At 37.5% G+C, this 17,338-nt stretch overlaps 1 protein-coding gene and 1 long non-coding RNA gene across 2 annotated transcripts; both read left to right on the forward strand.

The window, feature by feature from the left end:
- The first annotated feature begins 2,571 nt into the window (after positions 1-2,571).
- On the forward strand, positions 2,572-2,891 carry LOC125489294. Its single transcript, XR_007266864.1, has 2 exons — positions 2,572-2,636; positions 2,784-2,891. It is a non-coding gene; the product is annotated as an uncharacterized LOC125489294 (long non-coding RNA).
- Positions 2,892-5,117: 2,226 nt separating this feature from the next.
- On the forward strand, positions 5,118-12,123 carry LOC105384989 (equilibrative nucleoside transporter 3). The gene is made up of 8 exons (XM_011555291.3): positions 5,118-5,235; positions 5,412-5,765; positions 5,994-6,148; positions 6,569-6,714; positions 7,070-7,507; positions 7,668-7,753; positions 8,944-9,140; positions 10,521-12,123. The coding sequence occupies exons 2-8, from the start codon at positions 5,535-5,537 to the stop codon at positions 10,630-10,632; spliced, it is 1,365 nt and encodes a 454-aa protein (XP_011553593.2). The 5' UTR covers positions 5,118-5,235; positions 5,412-5,534; the 3' UTR covers positions 10,633-12,123.
- The last annotated feature ends 5,215 nt before the right edge of the window (positions 12,124-17,338 follow it).

Genomic DNA, 17,338 nt, shown 5'->3' on the forward strand with positions numbered 1-17,338 from the left:
CATTCCTGTTCATAATGGACAACATTTCAAAAAACTAAAGCTGCTATAAATCGAAAACCATTTCGAGATTTAGCTCTAAAGGCCACAAAAAAAATATTTTGGATTTTTTGGATGTATCATTTTCGAGAAAATCATGAAATAGTAAAAAAGTGCTGATGACGTCATGCATCAGGTGCGATGCATTTTGATGATCAAAGCCTTTAGATTTAAAAACAAAGTAACTGTCACTTTCATTTTTGATTGACGTTGACGTTTTATCGTGAAGTTTTTGTTTATTTGGGTCATTTTCATAAATTCTGTTCTGACACTTTCTGACTATTTGTTTATTTATTATATATAATGGTTAGTACGTATTAAGAGATGACCTCTATATAATATGTCCCGGAGCATGCCACCGCCTACACAGCTGAAAAAATGCTTCTGAAAAATGGTTCTGGTTATTTTTTTACATGATAAGTACTTTGTATCATCAATGTCATTTGAAAATGACCCATTTATTGGTTGGCATGTAAACAAAGTTTCAATGTCACTTGTCAGTGTCATTTATGTTTTTTTTCGAGACTAAGGCAATAGACAAAATTAAAAATTGAACCTAATATGTGACGATACTTCCGGTTTTAAAATAATTAACTTTAAAGCATAGACCTACTACCTCTAGACTGGCAATCGCCGTGTGCACTATTCTCTTTCTCACTCAAACCATAGATGTTGCCGACAAAAAAATTAAACCTAAATATGGGGAAATTTAACTTATCATAATAACAAAAACAAAACTTGAGTATATCGTCGGTTGATAGGAAAAAGACACTAAAGGCTAATTTTTCAATAGCCAGATAAAAGTTTTGCTGGGAAATAATTTTGATGCTGTTGCGTCTCAATGTTTCTCAATGTTTGTATTACCCAGATAACATTTATCTGAATATTGAAAAATCAGCCTTAGTGAGTTTTTCCTGTCAACCGACGATATAAGAAAAAAAACTTTACTCATACTTATTTAATTTCAATATAATTATTTAATATACACAAACTGAGTGGATTGTATGATTCATTGTCTTCGTCCAATCGAAACAATCCTCTTCAAAATGTGTCGAACACAATTTTTGTATGTTTCTTTGGTTCCCAATTTGTGCGACCGGTAATGTCTATCCATTTTCTTGATATTTTTTTTTCTGTCGGAAACCTATGAAGCAGAGATAAATGGATGAGCATGAGCATTATAATCGTGGGCCAAATATGTGATGGGGTTTTTTTTAAAGGAAACACGCATTTCGTATCAATACAATAAACTTTATATTATACAGAAGAAATCACACATAGAAGAAAAAAACGAAACGAACGTTTCCTCACAATGAGAGGCACCTCATTTGAAAGAGGAGAATGACTTCTACAAAATACAATCTTCACAAAAACCGAATTCGTGCGCCCCATTTGTAAACCCAACCCGAGTCCGTTACAATTTCTAGTATTTTCTTTGCATACTATAATATTTGTGGGTAAAATAAATTTTCAATAACTTGCAACACCATGTGATTTGTTATGATATGGTACCTCGTAATTTTTACTTAAAACTGATACTAAAAGACCCTACAGTATTAAAATTAGTATGGTTTTATATTAAAATCGAGCCAATAGATAGTACTATGATGAATGAAAGCTTGTTAAACTTGATAGTATCTACTTACATGTGAAAATATATCTCATCCATCATTCCATCGTGTTTTCGTTCAATATGCTCTATACAACCGAACAAAATCCACCTACCCATGTCACACACTCGTTAAGTGATGATAATAGTCTAATAAACTTAATAAACACCCACAAATCACTAGCAAATCAAAAATAAATAGCATTTAGAAAATTTTGTTGTAACTGTCAGCCTTTGTTTGGCACAGATTTTTCATTTGTTTCATTGTTTGGCACAGATAACTGACGTAAACAGGCGCCACAGCAAAAAGGACAAAAAACATTTGCAGCTTAACGTTTCTTTCTTACGCTTAATGTAGCTAAGCGTCTCTTTTTCGCAATGTCAGAACTGTCACGATTATACCCCTGTGCTTTAAAGTTAAAAATAACATGCAAAAATTAATGTATATACAAAATAAAAAAATACGGGTCCTCTAATTTTCTATAAATTTTCCGAATAGCTAATAAAAATATAGGGTAAAAAAATGAAATGTTGTCCATTCCGCCTCATATAGCGATTCTTTCGCTATGAAGGCAGCGTGTCTGTGGAACTCCTTGCCAGAGAGCGTGCGACAGTCACCATCGCTAGCAACTTTTAAAAAAAATGTGAAGAATCACTATTTTGAATCGTTAGGTTGGCAGATAAAATAATATATGTATAGTGCCACAATCTTATCTGTTCCGGTGGTCAAAATGTGTACTAACGAGACGTCATTGTCAAACGTCCTTTCATACTCTGTGCGTTATTTGAGTTGTCAATTTCTGCGAAGAGGCTGACGCTACGTTATTTAATTTGTTTTGTGATTTTCTGGGTGTAATAATGCCAAAAGCGCTGAAAAGTGATGCAAGAAAAGTAATACTAGATATATTGGCTTTTATGCAGGAAGAATAACGTATTCAGGCGCCTTTAATTCCGTTAGAAAAATTGGAAGAACGAGTTGCAGCGGCTACAGGTTAGTGTTGCCAAATATGACGAATAATTTTACCCATATACTTACATGTAATTTTATTAATATTTTCCCGAGAGACCCGTACCCCAGCAGTGGGGACGGGATGGGTCGTGATGAAAGTATATAATCTTTATTTTTCTTTGATTACAGGTGTGAGTGAAGCTGCGTACCTATACCTTAGGCAGTATACCAAGAAGAATTTCTCGCACCTGCAGCGATTTTAGACGAAATAATGATGATTAATGACATCTTCTTCTTCCACTACGAGTATCAAGGGTTGGCTGGAAGAAATGGATTTTTGGCAATTAGCCTTTGTACATTGTCTGAATTTCTTTGAATTTTATGCTCTTGTTTCTTGTTACTTAAGAAAATGAAAAAAATAAAGTGTTCATAAATAAATAAATAATAATTAAGTACAATAGTTTTCTATCTCGTTATTCCCACGACCCACAGATAATTAATGTCTTATATCAGAACATAATCAGAACTAATTTTGTTTCTGTTTGCCGTGGACAATTTTTTTATACAACAAATGTCGTTTGATATATTATATCCTCTTTCATTTACTATCGACCCTATATTTTGATTTATCTATACTTATGAATGTACCTAATTATAAAAATAGGTAATGGCAGAAATGAGTTGTCGTTTAAACCAGAAATAGGCAAAATTTAATCGATGGCATCACTGGATTCAATGACAGCGACGTCGCCACCGGAACAGATAAGATTGTGGCACTATATATATATATATATTTTATAATATATATAATATATAATTTAAAGTATATATGTATGCAGTTCTATTTTATATTTATAATTTTTTATGATATTATTTATATTTATATTTGTAGTTTTGTTTCATGTTTACTTTAATAATAGTTAGGTTTTATTATTTTTGTTAATTGTACCTACTTCAAATTAGTTAAAAGATTTAATTTTCTATTTCTCTTTCACCCAGTCGTAGGTTGGCTGGAAGAAATTGCTTTTTGGCAATAAGCCCGCCTTTGTATACGTCCTATATGTTTTAAATTTGTAATCTGTTTTGTATATTGTTTGTTTGTGTACAATAAAGCGTTTATAAATAAATAAAATAAATTATTTATAATGCCAGGCGAACGAAATCTATTTTTAGTTATTTCGCTTTTGTGTGGTGATGTTGATCATGGGGAGAGTAAACGAGAGGTTATTATTCTGACCCAATAACGTGACAACACATCCGTTGCAACTGTCAAAACTGAAATGTCAGTGTCAATCAATGACATCATGTCATGTGTCAATTTTGTTGTGTGAGTTCGTTCCAGGGGGGGGTCAGTGCCTTAATGGCTGAACTTTTAGTAGAAGGTAGTGCCATCTCTTTATATTACTCTTACTACCAAAAAATATGTAAGATGGCGTTATCAACAAGACCATAGAACAATAACAAGACACATAGATAAGTAGTATTTGAATGTTAACATTGTCATGATCTATGGCTTTTATGAAGAAATTGCGTGTCAGTGTCAGTTCAGTTGTCTTACAATGTCTCGCAAATAACATTTTTGTAATAAAAGCCTATACTCTCGGTATATCGTTATTTATAAATTGTATATACCTACAAATAAAAATAAACATGGTGTGTCAAGAAAAAGCATCTTTATCCGCAAAAAGTGTTTTTATGAAATTCTTGTGACCTGACAGATTCCATATGGATCCAGGTTCCATGTGGTACCACGGGAACCGAGCTGAAATGGCGGCACTGGCAAAGAGCGATCGACATCTTCATATCCGCTGAAGATTAAAATACTATGTGTACCAAACTGATAAATGTCGTCAAAGATTTGCCTCGCGAGGATAAATGATGCACTATTGGACGAAATGACTTTATCACCACAAGTGACAAGATTTGCTTCTCTTGGGAAACATAAACTAGCAAAACATGAATTGGTTTTCATGGTGAAAGGAATACACACACCCACTCGCATATTATTTTACAAGTGACATGAACAAAACTGAACTGAAACATTGTTATATGCTAGGTAATAAAGAATTATATAATAATTTGTTTTTTATTTATTGTTGCATGTAGGTAGGTACATAAATAGATTGAACTTAAATTTAGCTGATAAATGTAATAACTGTTGTGTGGTGTAACTACGTTAACGCAAATATGTCTTATATCTTTATAGATTGAAGTTAATAGCCGGATCCCCACCAGACGATCCAACGCGATCCGATCGCGCGATCCAAGGAATCTTACATACTAAACTTCTTGGATCGGGCGATCGGATCGCATTGGATCGTTTGGTGGAGATCCGGCCATTAACTTGTGACAACAATATCTATATATACAGGGTGTCCCAACAGGGCACCCTGTATGTATGTACAATGAGGTTGAGCAATATAAAGAGATGGCGTTGTAGGCTCAGTATGACGTATAGAGTATGACAAAAAACTCCTCTAGATGGCACTCTTTTCACAATTGTTTATTTTTTCTCTATGGTTCGTTCGTTCATCATTGTTGAGGTGGATGTGTTGTGCTGGGATCCGTGTTATAAATTTAATGGATTTTTAAGTGAATATTGATGAATACAGTGAAAATAAACTATTAGCAAACATAAAAGGTACTGCCATATGGCCACAATCTTTGCATTATACATACCATTTAACATTTTATAATATCCAGACCTTTTTTTCAAAACTTGTGTTTATTGATTTATACTAAACAACAATGATTTCTGTAAAGACTCGTAGCTTTAATTACTTACAGAATTGACTTCTCAATTTGCTACTATTTCAGAAACATATTATAATTTCGAGAATTCCACACAAGCCAGCTTAAAGGTCAAACACTATGTTTGATTTTTGAAATAAAACTGCGAGGTTTCGAAATCACGTAATCGTATTAAAAGACAAAGAAGCCATGGACGTAACCGGTTCTATAAATGCTGAGGAGCACCTAGACATCATTGAGAATGATGAAGAGATACAGGATGATTCCGAAGAGAGAGAGTTGGTGCAGGACTCTTGTTCCACCAAGGTCTTGGACAATTCTGAGTCACCCCTCGACAGATACCGCATCGTGTACATTCTATTCTACCTCTTTGGCATCACCTCCCTGGCTCCGTGGAACTTTCTGATAACTGCTAATGATGTGAGTACCTGTGGCTTAATTAGTTTGTTTTGGATTGTTTTGAATTAAATACTAATTACTTTGTGTTGCTGAAGGGTTAATGTGTTAACTACCCTTAAAGACTATAAAAGGTTGTTATTTTGTTGTAAACAAATATCATTAGCAGGTGTATTTCTACAAATTAATGTGACGAGTGCTTTGTTAAAGATGTTTTTGAGTTGGCAGTAAAATAGTGTTGTTTATTTCCAGTATTGGATGTACAAGTTCCGGGATGTCACACCAAGCAATCTGACCATGGTAGTTAGAAAGACACAGTTCCAAGCGGAGTTCACCTCATACCTGAATGTGGCCATGGCTGTGCCTAACTTGGTGTTCCTTATTCTGAACTCACTGTATGGCCACTTGTAAGTATTTGGTGTACTGTAATAAAATGTGTTTGAATTATTTTTGAGATATTAATGAAAAATAGAAAAATATGTTTGGCTATAATTATCTTTACACCAACCAGAAAATCAAATGAAATTAAATTAAAGAATCCAATAAACCTACAACTTACCAAACATTATTCCCCACACAAATTACATGCAAATCTGTTTTTACCTCTTCTATTTAGGGCTGATTTTTCAATAGTCAAATAAGTGTTATCTGAGGAATAAAATTGTAGCTGTCACTGTTTAATACAAACATTCAGTTGCGACAGCATCAGAATTATTCCTCAGATAACTTTTATCTGACTATTGAAAAATCAGCCCTTAATGAACAAAGATCTGTAACTTTTATAATAGGGGTTTCTGAGAAATTATTTGATGTTATTTATTCTCCAGAATCCCAGTAAAGACAAGGCTACAAGGGTCTCTCATTGTGGTCACAGTATCATTTCTTGTCACAACTGTATTTGTACAAATTGACACTGACCACTGGCAAAATGGATTCTTTATAATGACCATGGTAACTGTGGTTATAATGACAGGTAATACAATGAAATCGCATAAATATTTCATGCACCATCACCCTGCTTCTAACCAGCCATGCACATAGTGTTAATATTAATTGATATTCTTTTTCTTTTCTTTTTTTGCTTAATTCATCCAGCCACTATCACCACCATGCCACGGTCAGCAAGAAGCCATTATACCAGCTTTTATATTATTTATGCTTGATTTATATGATAATTCATGCACCAGCACTTGCTCCCATGCATTCAGCTTTACTTGTTATTAGATCAGCCCTCATAAAATTTACCAGACACAATATCTCTAGTCAGTGCGTGTTGAGAGACATTTACAAACTACAACCTTTTTTTATAAATCTGGTTTTTATTTCAGCTGCAAGTGCAGTCTTCATTGGCAGTCTCTTTGGCATGTCAAGCCGGTTCTCCAAAGAGTACATGGCGGCCGCGGTCAGTGGCCAGTCCCTCGGAGGCATCATAGCTGCCATTGCCCAAATCATATCACTGGCCTTCAAGATATCCCCTCAGCACAGTGCCTTGATATACTTCAGCATCGCTGACATAATGGTCTTGGGGTCTCTGGTTGCGTTTGTGTGTCTGTTCAAGATTGATTTCTTCACATATCACATTTTGAGGGGTTGTGGGGGAGTAGCGGTTAACAGGCACAGGGAGGTGTCGATGCTTCTCGTGATGAAGAAGATCTGGGTGTACGCGTTCAGTATATTCGCCGTGTTTACAATCACCATGTGCGTGTATCCGGCGGTCACTGTGCTGGTGGAATCGCACCCGATTACTGCTGGGACCGATTGGAATAGTGAGTTTGTTTTTTATTAATGCAATGTTTGTCATTATAAAATTCAAAATCTTCTTGAGAATTTTTATAGGCTACAGATTTTATAGTCGTCCCGACTCAGGTTGAGAGATAAATGAAGGTTATTTGAAGTTTAATTAATGTTGTTTCAATTTCTTTCCAGATATATTCTTCGTTCCTGTGGTCAACTATCTCATATTCAACTGCGGAGATTATTCAGGTCGTCTCGTTGCTGGATTCCTGTTACGGGTAAGAGTAATTCAGATAAATATTATTCAATCCCTAATTAGGTAGTTTTGCAACAGTTAGATTGCAAGCATCAATGCTATTTTTTTAGAGTATAAAGTACTTGAGACACATTATCTTGAATGTGCAGATGGGCAGGTCTTTTAGGCAAGAATTTTGTTTCGATGTTTTCCTTCAAAATGCACGTGGTATTATTACAACAACGGTAGAACCTCTTAGCCTACATTGGTAGTATTTTACTTTTCATTAGAGAAATTCTCGTTACTATGTTATAGACGGCGGGTGTGCGTCATTTTCGTAATTGAAATAATATCAACTCAACCCTAAAAAGCAGTATTACCGGTTGTAAAGTGAGATAAACATGTCTGAGTCACGCAGACTAAAGAGATGCAAATGTATGAGTAATACCTAATCTTAAATTAAAATACGGTACATAAGTATAGTAACTCAATCAATTATTTAGTTAGAATGCTTATGAACTACTAAAGTACTTGTCTGTAATCGTCAAGGAATCATTATAATAGTTTATAAGGCCTGCATCAACTTCATCGTATTGGTTATAAACTCTAACCCCAACCATGATCTTATCTAGACTGACCTACATTTTCTATAACCTACCTACTAGTATGACTAGACTAGTCCTTGTGTCTTCATATTTTTCCTATCTAAGTACTTACAACTACTATGTATAAACCTAACAAAGCGTTATATTTATACCATTTGTTGATTTTGTGAAATATGCTATGAAGTCATAAGTTCTAATTTCATTCCAACAACAATTATCTTTGCATCGACTAGTATCTAGTAAACTATTCCAATGTCATCGAGGCTTTCGATATAATGTTCATTGGCTAACTCCAAATATTCGTGTGCAGACTATAAGTGTTGCTATCCATTATGTTTACTAGTAAGTACCTTGTTGTGGTCAAAATATGGCCACCTCATCCAAAACCTCCCAGTCAAAAGTCGTCTGCTAGAGATAAACATAAAGCCGCCTTTTCTAACTGTTGTAATAAAGCACATGCTGAGCCGGTGCCTTTTTGATGCTCTGGATAGCAAACTTTGTTTGTTTTGTATAATGTTGTCTGGAAGATGGAATAAGACCGCCATTTGTACATTTTGTTAAAATAAGTTTTATCTGTAATATTTTACGGTGTGCTAATAAAGATTATACAATATTATTATTCTTCCAGCCGTGCAACGAGTGGATAATCGCCGGCGCCAGCCTCCTCCGCGTGGCTTGTGTGCCCATGCTGATGCTGTGCAACGCGCAGCCGCGGCGGCACCTGCCCGTGCTGTTCCCCTGGGACTACGAGTACATCATGATCATGATCGTCTTCGCCTTCACTAATGGCTACCTGACTAACTTGGTTATGGTGCATTCTACCAGGTTAGTACATGGTTATAGGCACTAAAATATACTCTCGAGTCATCGAAGTATAAAATTAGGCGAAAGGCATCTCGCTAACTAAGCACTGAGGCACAACAATGGCGGCGACATGAGAGTGTTTGGGTGCGATGTAATTGGTAAATGGCGCCACCCGCTCGTGCTGTTCCCGTGGGACTACGAGTACATCATGATCATGATCGTCTTCGCCTTTACCAATGGGTATTAGACTAACTTGGTCATGGCATTCTACCAGGTTTGTTGCTTTGTTTTCTTGTGTGAAATAGGTGCTAAAAATATACTATGGAGCAATGCAAAAGTTCCAGTGACATATGGAACGGCAATGTCAGGTGGAACTTTTCCATTGCTTTCCTCATAAAATACTAAAAATGTATTAATCTTTATGTACTTATGTGCAGGGAAATCTACTGAGCTTAATTAAATATCTAAATTGCTAAGGCGGTTATCGTGAAAGACAGATAAAGAGACTGCGCATTTAGAGCATTGATATTTAAATCAAAAGTGTTTATTAAAACCAAGACTTAAACAAAATATATAAGTTAATTGGCCTTCATTTGTAGTTATGGTGTAAGATTTAAATTATTGGGATAGTTATATTAAAATTAAATTAAATCCCATGGGTAGCCTGTGTCGTGTGTCGTGTAGGTACCTACATATACAATGTATACTTACATGCACTGCAATTAATTAGGAATTATCATATAAGTAATAGCATTGATGATAGTGTTTTGTCCAGATAGCGCAATGTTGGAAGCTTCCAAGCTCATAAGGTTATCGCTATTCCCACTTACCACGTGCGAGATAAAACAAACTAGAAATGCGACTTCAGTCTTCCAAGTTTTATTTATTTGAACCTTATTATTGGAATAATACGGACTGTTTTAGCATTTTTAAATATTGTCGATCTAATTTGCATAAATTACTCATGCTATCCTGGCTGTATCGCTTGACCTTCAGAGTTAGGATCTAAGTTTATACCTGAGTACCTTCCATACTAAGTGTTATTATTAAATGTTATGTAAATACCTATTAAAATGGATGCTAAAGGAGGATTGTATACGTATATATGTATGTATGTATTAATCGTAATATGCGAATATCTAGTATGTCCACCTATTTCACTCTTTTCTACTTATATATTTGTACTTGTGACATAAATACCTATACACACACCCACAATTTACCATCCCTTTGAGATTTATTTCATCATCATCAGTTTCATCAGCCTTCCTCCCACCATCGGATACGACGGACGGACGGACGGAAGTACCTCAAATTTTCCGGTCCGTGGCTGCTCTACGCCTTTCCGCAACCATTGTATTTTTTTCTTCTCATAACGATGATAATTCTCCGTATCTCCAGGGGAGTGGAACCGCACGAACGCGAGAAGGCGTCGTCAGTGATCGCCACGATGCTCAGCCTGGGCCTGACGCTCGGAGCCGCTGTGGGCATGCTGCTGGTCAGGGTCATCTAGATCCGCCTTGTGAGGGTACAGTAGAGGTAACTAAACCTGACCTCTCAGAGGGATGATTCTGAGAGGAGTCCGAGACTGTACTGTGGAAAAAGGTATAAATTTGCATCGAGTACTGGTTATGCAATATGCATTTTCTTCTATCCGCATAAGTACACTATGTGTGAAAAGTTTGATATTGTCCGCTAGAGGCGCCAGTTTGTATGTAAACGTTAATATTTTTAATTTTTTATGCTAACTCAAACCCGTACAAGACGTACTATTGACACAAGGAAGCCCGTTGAATATTTTCTGGACAAGTAATAAAAGCATGTTACGGCTAGCTAAAATAGCCGTAACATACTTTTAGAGTTTTTAGAGATCTATGAGATATAGGAACGCAACATATAGGTAGATCCGAATATAAACCCTTGAGTTTCATATTGAATTTCATGTTTCAATGTAATGGTGAATTTGGTGGCATTATTTCAGTTTTACATAATGTAATAAATGAAATAACGTTTACTCAAAGCGAGTAGTGATCAAACTAACATTAGGCGCACTGGCCTTATAATATTATATAGTTAGTTATAATAAATATTATAGCTTAAAGCTAGCTATTGAGTTTACCTTATAGTAGGTACTCACATTTAGTTTTAATAATGTTCGCTAAGCTACCAACTTATACGGAAAAAGAATGTAAACATACTGAACGAATTTATAAACCACAGTACCTACAGCAAAGACAAATCTATCTCCTCATCGCACAAAATGTATTGCAGATTGCAGTAGGAACTCAATAAATAACTAAAATGTTATATATATAATCTTATGTATGAGTTAATACTTAAATCTTTGAATGTTTAATGTTTATTGTATTAGATTGGCCTTTCAATGTGTATCCTCCACTGTAAGTTACGATTATCGTTGTGTCAGTTGATACAACATGAAAGAGCCACTCTGTCTGTGCGAATACATAATACAAAATGGCTAAAGGATAGTAACCAAACGTAGCACAGTAACATGTGTTTTTTGTTGTTGTAAAGAAATATCTTTTTATAAAATAAAAATGGTTATTTCAGCTAAATGTCATAATAATCCAAGGCAATAAAAATGGCAACTGTAAAGTTATGCGTTCGTAAACTCAGAGTGTGCCCAGGCATATCTCTTATTGTAATGACTGCGATAAGACCACGAAATGAATTTCTAGTCGCTAATTGGGCCGATGATATCATGAGTCTTAATTAGCATTAGAATAAAGTTGTAGGAATACGTATGTACTTGTAGTACACAAAATGTACACGAATTTATTTGTGGATATCTTCCATAGGAAAGCGGAAAGTATACCTACCTATCGTAGATATACATAATTACCTATTATGTATTTGTATAACGCACGCAGCCGAATCATGGTATCTTGCCTATTTCATTCATAAGTCTGTCAATTCTACTTCCGACTCCATTTTGATAAGGATTATTTATGTATGTGTATTATTTTTGATGACTTAATTATAACACAGACAGGTAAATTAAAATATTTTAATGTTAGTGCATAGGTATGTATACCTAATCGTCATTTTGCTCATAATATGCATTCCTTTTATTACTACACTGCCTTCTGTTTTTACTTTCAAAGTGTAACTGGCAAAAAGTTAGAGTTCAATGATGAACTTAACATTAGTATTCTTATACCTACTGATGGTTATGAGAATGACAAATTAAGCAGAACTTAAAGGATGATACACAACGCTGTGATTGACTGAGTAAGGTCATGCTTAGGTAGAATTGCTCAAATGAGAAATTGGGCCTATTCTAAGACCCTGCCACGTTACTGCATATTTGTGTTTTCTATAATTTATAAAAATGACTCAATTAAGGTGCATGCTTTTTATGTTATTAAAGACTTCTATGTAAATTGTTGTAAGATGTGTAGTATAATAATAATAGTACCTAATGTTAATACCGAGCCCTATAAATGTAAAAGATCTCATTATAAGTTGACCTTTGTTAAGTAATAATAATAGATGGGTCATATAATAGTCAATTTAATAATAATATGGAAGATTATATCAATTATAACTACATTTTTGTAAATTTTGTGCTTGTATTAGTTAGTACCTGACTTATTTTTTGTATAGATAAGCTTGAATAGTGTGTATGTTAGATATCTATAATTTTTAATTTTGTTTTACTTAACGAACCAATTGTTAGAAGTGTAATTAATAATTATTATTTATAGTGTAACATTATGACTTATTAAAGTTCATAACTTCTTTGCATTTGAATTTATGATTTCAGTTAAAACTATTAATCGTACATGTGTACATTATTTTATTTGATTACAGGTAATCCAAATTGTTTGTTAATCAAATTAAAAATACTAAAGATTTACTACCAAAATTACATGTAATATGTAGGTATGTGATACAAATAAATAATTATAATAGTGCATATCTAATGAACTCACTTTTATTTTACCTTATGTAGTGTATGTATACTATAGGGTATGTCTATGATTGTGTAAGACGAACATGTGTGGGTAGGAGGCGGCGCTTATTCATTCGATAATAAAGAGTGTAACAACTAGGACCTGTCTTTATTTTTCATTGGCGACGAGGATGGGATACGAACCCACGCGTGCATAGCACATTGGATTAGCAATCCAACCACTAACAAAACCACTTGCAACCGAAGGTGTCAGTAATGGCGGAGCGGTACAGGTTCCGTCAAAGAAGACAAAACGTGGGTGAATCTATCAAAGACTATTTTACGGAACTAAAAAAGTTATCGCGAAACTGTGACTTTAAATCGAATTTAAATGAAAACCTACGTGATCAACTGGTATGTGGCTTAAAAAGTGACATGATAAGACAGCGTCTTTTCGTCGAAGATAACCTAACATTTGATCAAGCGGTCAAGTTGGCATGTGCATTGGAGGCAGCGGAGCGTGATGCGTCAGCAGTGGAGCTGTCGGCGGAAGGCGCGGGGGCGCACGCCGGCGGCGGGGTCCAGGAGGCGGGCGCCGTGCATGCGCTGGCTCCGTGGCCGCGTGGCGGAGGCAGGAGCGCGAGGGGGCCGGGGGCGCCGGGCGCGGCCCAGGCAGCTCACTGCCAGGCATGTGGAGCGAAGAACCATGTGTTCAAGGACTGCCGGTTCAAGAAGGCGGTGTGCAGCAAGTGTGGCAAGGAGGGCCATTTGAGGCGCGTTTGCTCAGACTGGGCGGAGAACGCGGGGCGAACCTACAACCGCAGTAGTGGCGGTGGCTACAGCAAGGGGAATAACAATGGCTTAAGAGCGTTTCATCATCTGAAGGCTGAGGACACGTCCGACCAAGAAGAATCAGAAAATGACTTCTCGGAAGAAGAGAATCTAAATCAGCTGAGCTTAAGTGGCTACAGGCCGGTAAGCATACCTATAAAAATTGATAACAAACAGGTTTTTATGGAGGTAGATACAGGCTCGTCAATTTCGTGTGTTAGTAAAGTAACTTATGAAAGATTGTTTAAACATAGGACTATTGAAAAGTGTGACTTGACCTTGAAATTGTATGATGGTAGTAAATTACGCCCATTAGGTGTTATAAAACCGAAAGTTCAATATAATGAAATAAGTAAACACTTAGAACTATTTGTTATAAGCGGGGGAACTACGTCATTACTAGGTCGACACTGGTTATCAGAGCTAGAAATTTCTTTGCCTAAGTTTGGTAATAATAACAGTAGGTCACTGCAATGTAATCAATTATCAGCGGGTGATGAGTTAAATGCTTTACTCGACAGACATAAGGAGTTGTTCAGCGGAGGACTGGGCAGGTTCACGGGTGGTGAGGTGGCGCTGCACGTGCGCGAGGGCACGGTGCCGGTGTTCTGCCGCGCGCGGCCGCTGCCCTACGCGCTGCGGGGGCGCGTGGACGCCGAGCTGGACGGCATGCTGCGCGAGGGCGTCATTGAGCCCGTGGCGGCGTCGGACTGGGCGACCCCGCTGGTGCCGGTGAGTAAGGCGGATGGTGGACTGAGGATATGCGCTGACTATAAGATAACCTTGAACTCTGCCTTGTTGGTTGACAGATATCCTTTACCTAGATTTGAGGACCTACTGGTCACACTAAACAACTCAGTGATATTTAGTAAGTGCGATTTATCGCAGGCGTATAACCAGCTGGTGTTAGATGAGTCATCAAAACAGTACACAGTGATAAACACACACAAGGGGCTTTTTAGATACAACCGTTTAGTGTACGGTCTGTCGTCAAGCTCCGGTATATTCCAACGAACAATGTCCAATTTATTAAAGGGAATACCATTTGTAGGAATATTCATAGATGACGTCATCATAGGCGGTAGGAATATAACGGAGCATTTACAGTCGTTAGAAATGGTCATGAGTAGGTTATGCGAAAATGGACTTAAACTGAAAAGAAATAAATGTGAATTTTTAGTGGACGAGATTAAATATTTAGGCTATATTATTTCTAAGGATGGCGTGAAAACTGACCCAGATAAAATTAAAGCGATGTCTGAAATGGCTCAGCCACAAAACGTAACTCAGTTGCGATCGTTTCTAGGTTTAGTGAACTTCTATGGTAGGTTCGTTAAAAATATGAGCAGTATATTATCTCCACTTTACGAGTTGCTAAAAAAGAATGTAAGTTGGGTTTGGAGTGACACTTGTGCACGCGCTTTCAATGAAGTGAAACGAATTTTGTCTAGCTCGGAAGTTCTTGCGCATTACGACGAGAGCAAGCCGTTGATACTGAGTTGCGATGCGAGTGCGCAGGGGGTGGGGGGCGTGCTGACGCAGCGCGGGCCGCGCGGGGAGCGCCCCGTCGCCTACGTGTCTAGGACACTCAATGACGCCGAGAAAAACTACGCACAAATACATAGGGAGGCCCTAGCTATTATCTTTTGCTTAAAAAAATTTCACCAGTATCTGTATGGTAGGAAGTTTACTCTGCGAACCGACCATAAACCATTGGTTACTATTTTCGGCCCCAAAGCAGGTGTCCCGGCCATGGCCGCCAGTAGGTTGCAAAGGTGGGCGGTTATCGTATCGGCGTACACATATGACATAGAATATGTAAACACCAAGGATAAGGTAGCTGATAGCTTCTCTCGGTTACCTATAAAAAGTAATAGGGACTCTGGATATCATAGAATTCCAGAGCAAACCTATCTGCACTTCGTGCAGGACACCTCGTTGATAGATTCAGCTCACATTAAAAAAGAAACTGCTAAAGACCATATTTTAGGCAGAGTTGTTAGTTACATTCGCGATGGTTGGCCAAGGGATGTAGATATGAAAAACTTAAAACCTTATTTCAACCGTAAAAATGAATTGTATTTGGAGTTGGGCTGTGTAATGTGGGGACATCGGGTGGTAATTCCCGAGAGTTGTCAGGCAAAGGTGCTTAGCGAGCTACACGAACCCCATATGGGCATTGTTAAGACTAAGTGCATAGCGCGCAGCTACGTCTGGTGGCCCGGGGTGGACGAGGCCGTGGAGGCGGCGTGCCGCGCGTGCGCCGCGTGCGCCGCCGCCAGCGACGCGCCGCGCGCGCACCAGCCCTGCCCGTGGCCGTGGTGCCCGCGCCCATGGACTAGATTACACTTAGATTTTATGGGACCCATAGATAATAAACTATACTTAGTGCTAGTAGATGCCACATCAAAGTGGCTCGAGGTTTTCCAAGTTCCGAGCACCGGTGCAGCTCACACAATAGATAGATTAAATGAAGTATTTGGAAGGTTCGGTTTGCCAAAAACATTGGTAAGTGACAATGGCCCCCCCTTTACCAGTAGTCAATTTAGTCAGTTCACTCAATCTAACGGCATAAAACATATGTTTTCCGCTCCGTATCACCCTGCCGTAGTGTTGCCCAAATTCAGTCTTGGTCTTGCAGTCTTGGTCTTGTTCTTGCGTTTTTGCAAGACCAAGACCAAGAACAAGACCGCGTATTTTTAGCAAGACCAAGACCAAGACCTGACCGTGCAAGACTTGAGCAAGAACAAGACATAGCCTGCAAGACTCTTGCGTCTTGCAGCAAGGACTTAGCGCTATTTCACTGAGTAGTTAGGTGTAACAGTTCGGTGTATAGGTAGGTACGCGTAGGAATTCTATGAGACGCAAAAAACTGTATCAAAGAATATGAAAAACTGGACCTATGCACATTACGACTAATACCATAAACATAGCGAATAAAAAATATCTATTAAAATCAAAAAGTAAACTTTAATAAATAGTAATAGACTAATAGGTAATTGCAAGACTTGCAAGACTCTTGCTGCAAGACCAAGACCAAGACCAAGACTGGGAGCGCAAGACCAAGACCAAGACCAAGACCAGGTGTATTTGCGCAAGAACAAGACCAAGACCAAGACCAGGTGTATTGGCGCAAGACCAAGACCAAGACTGGCTAAGTCTCGTCTTGTTCTTGCATTTGGGCAACACTAACCCTGCCTCAAACGGTGCCGCAGAAAATGCAGTAAGAACACTCAAAAAGGTAATTAAGAAAGCTAAATCGGAAAGCGTAGATATCGCAACAGCCTTGAATAAATTCTTATTACATTATAGAAATACCGAGCACTGTACAACTGGTGATAGTCCGGCGCAATTGCTGATGGGGCACTCGTTACGTACTAAACTAGATGTGTTAAAACCAGATAGGGAAAATAAAATTGTTCATGCTCAGATGAAGCAAAGTGAGAATAAGGGGGGAGAGAAGCGGGATATG

Source organism: Plutella xylostella, chromosome 12 (genome assembly GCF_932276165.1).
Source record: "Plutella xylostella chromosome 12, ilPluXylo3.1, whole genome shotgun sequence".
NCBI lineage: Eukaryota > Metazoa > Arthropoda > Insecta > Lepidoptera > Plutellidae > Plutella > Plutella xylostella.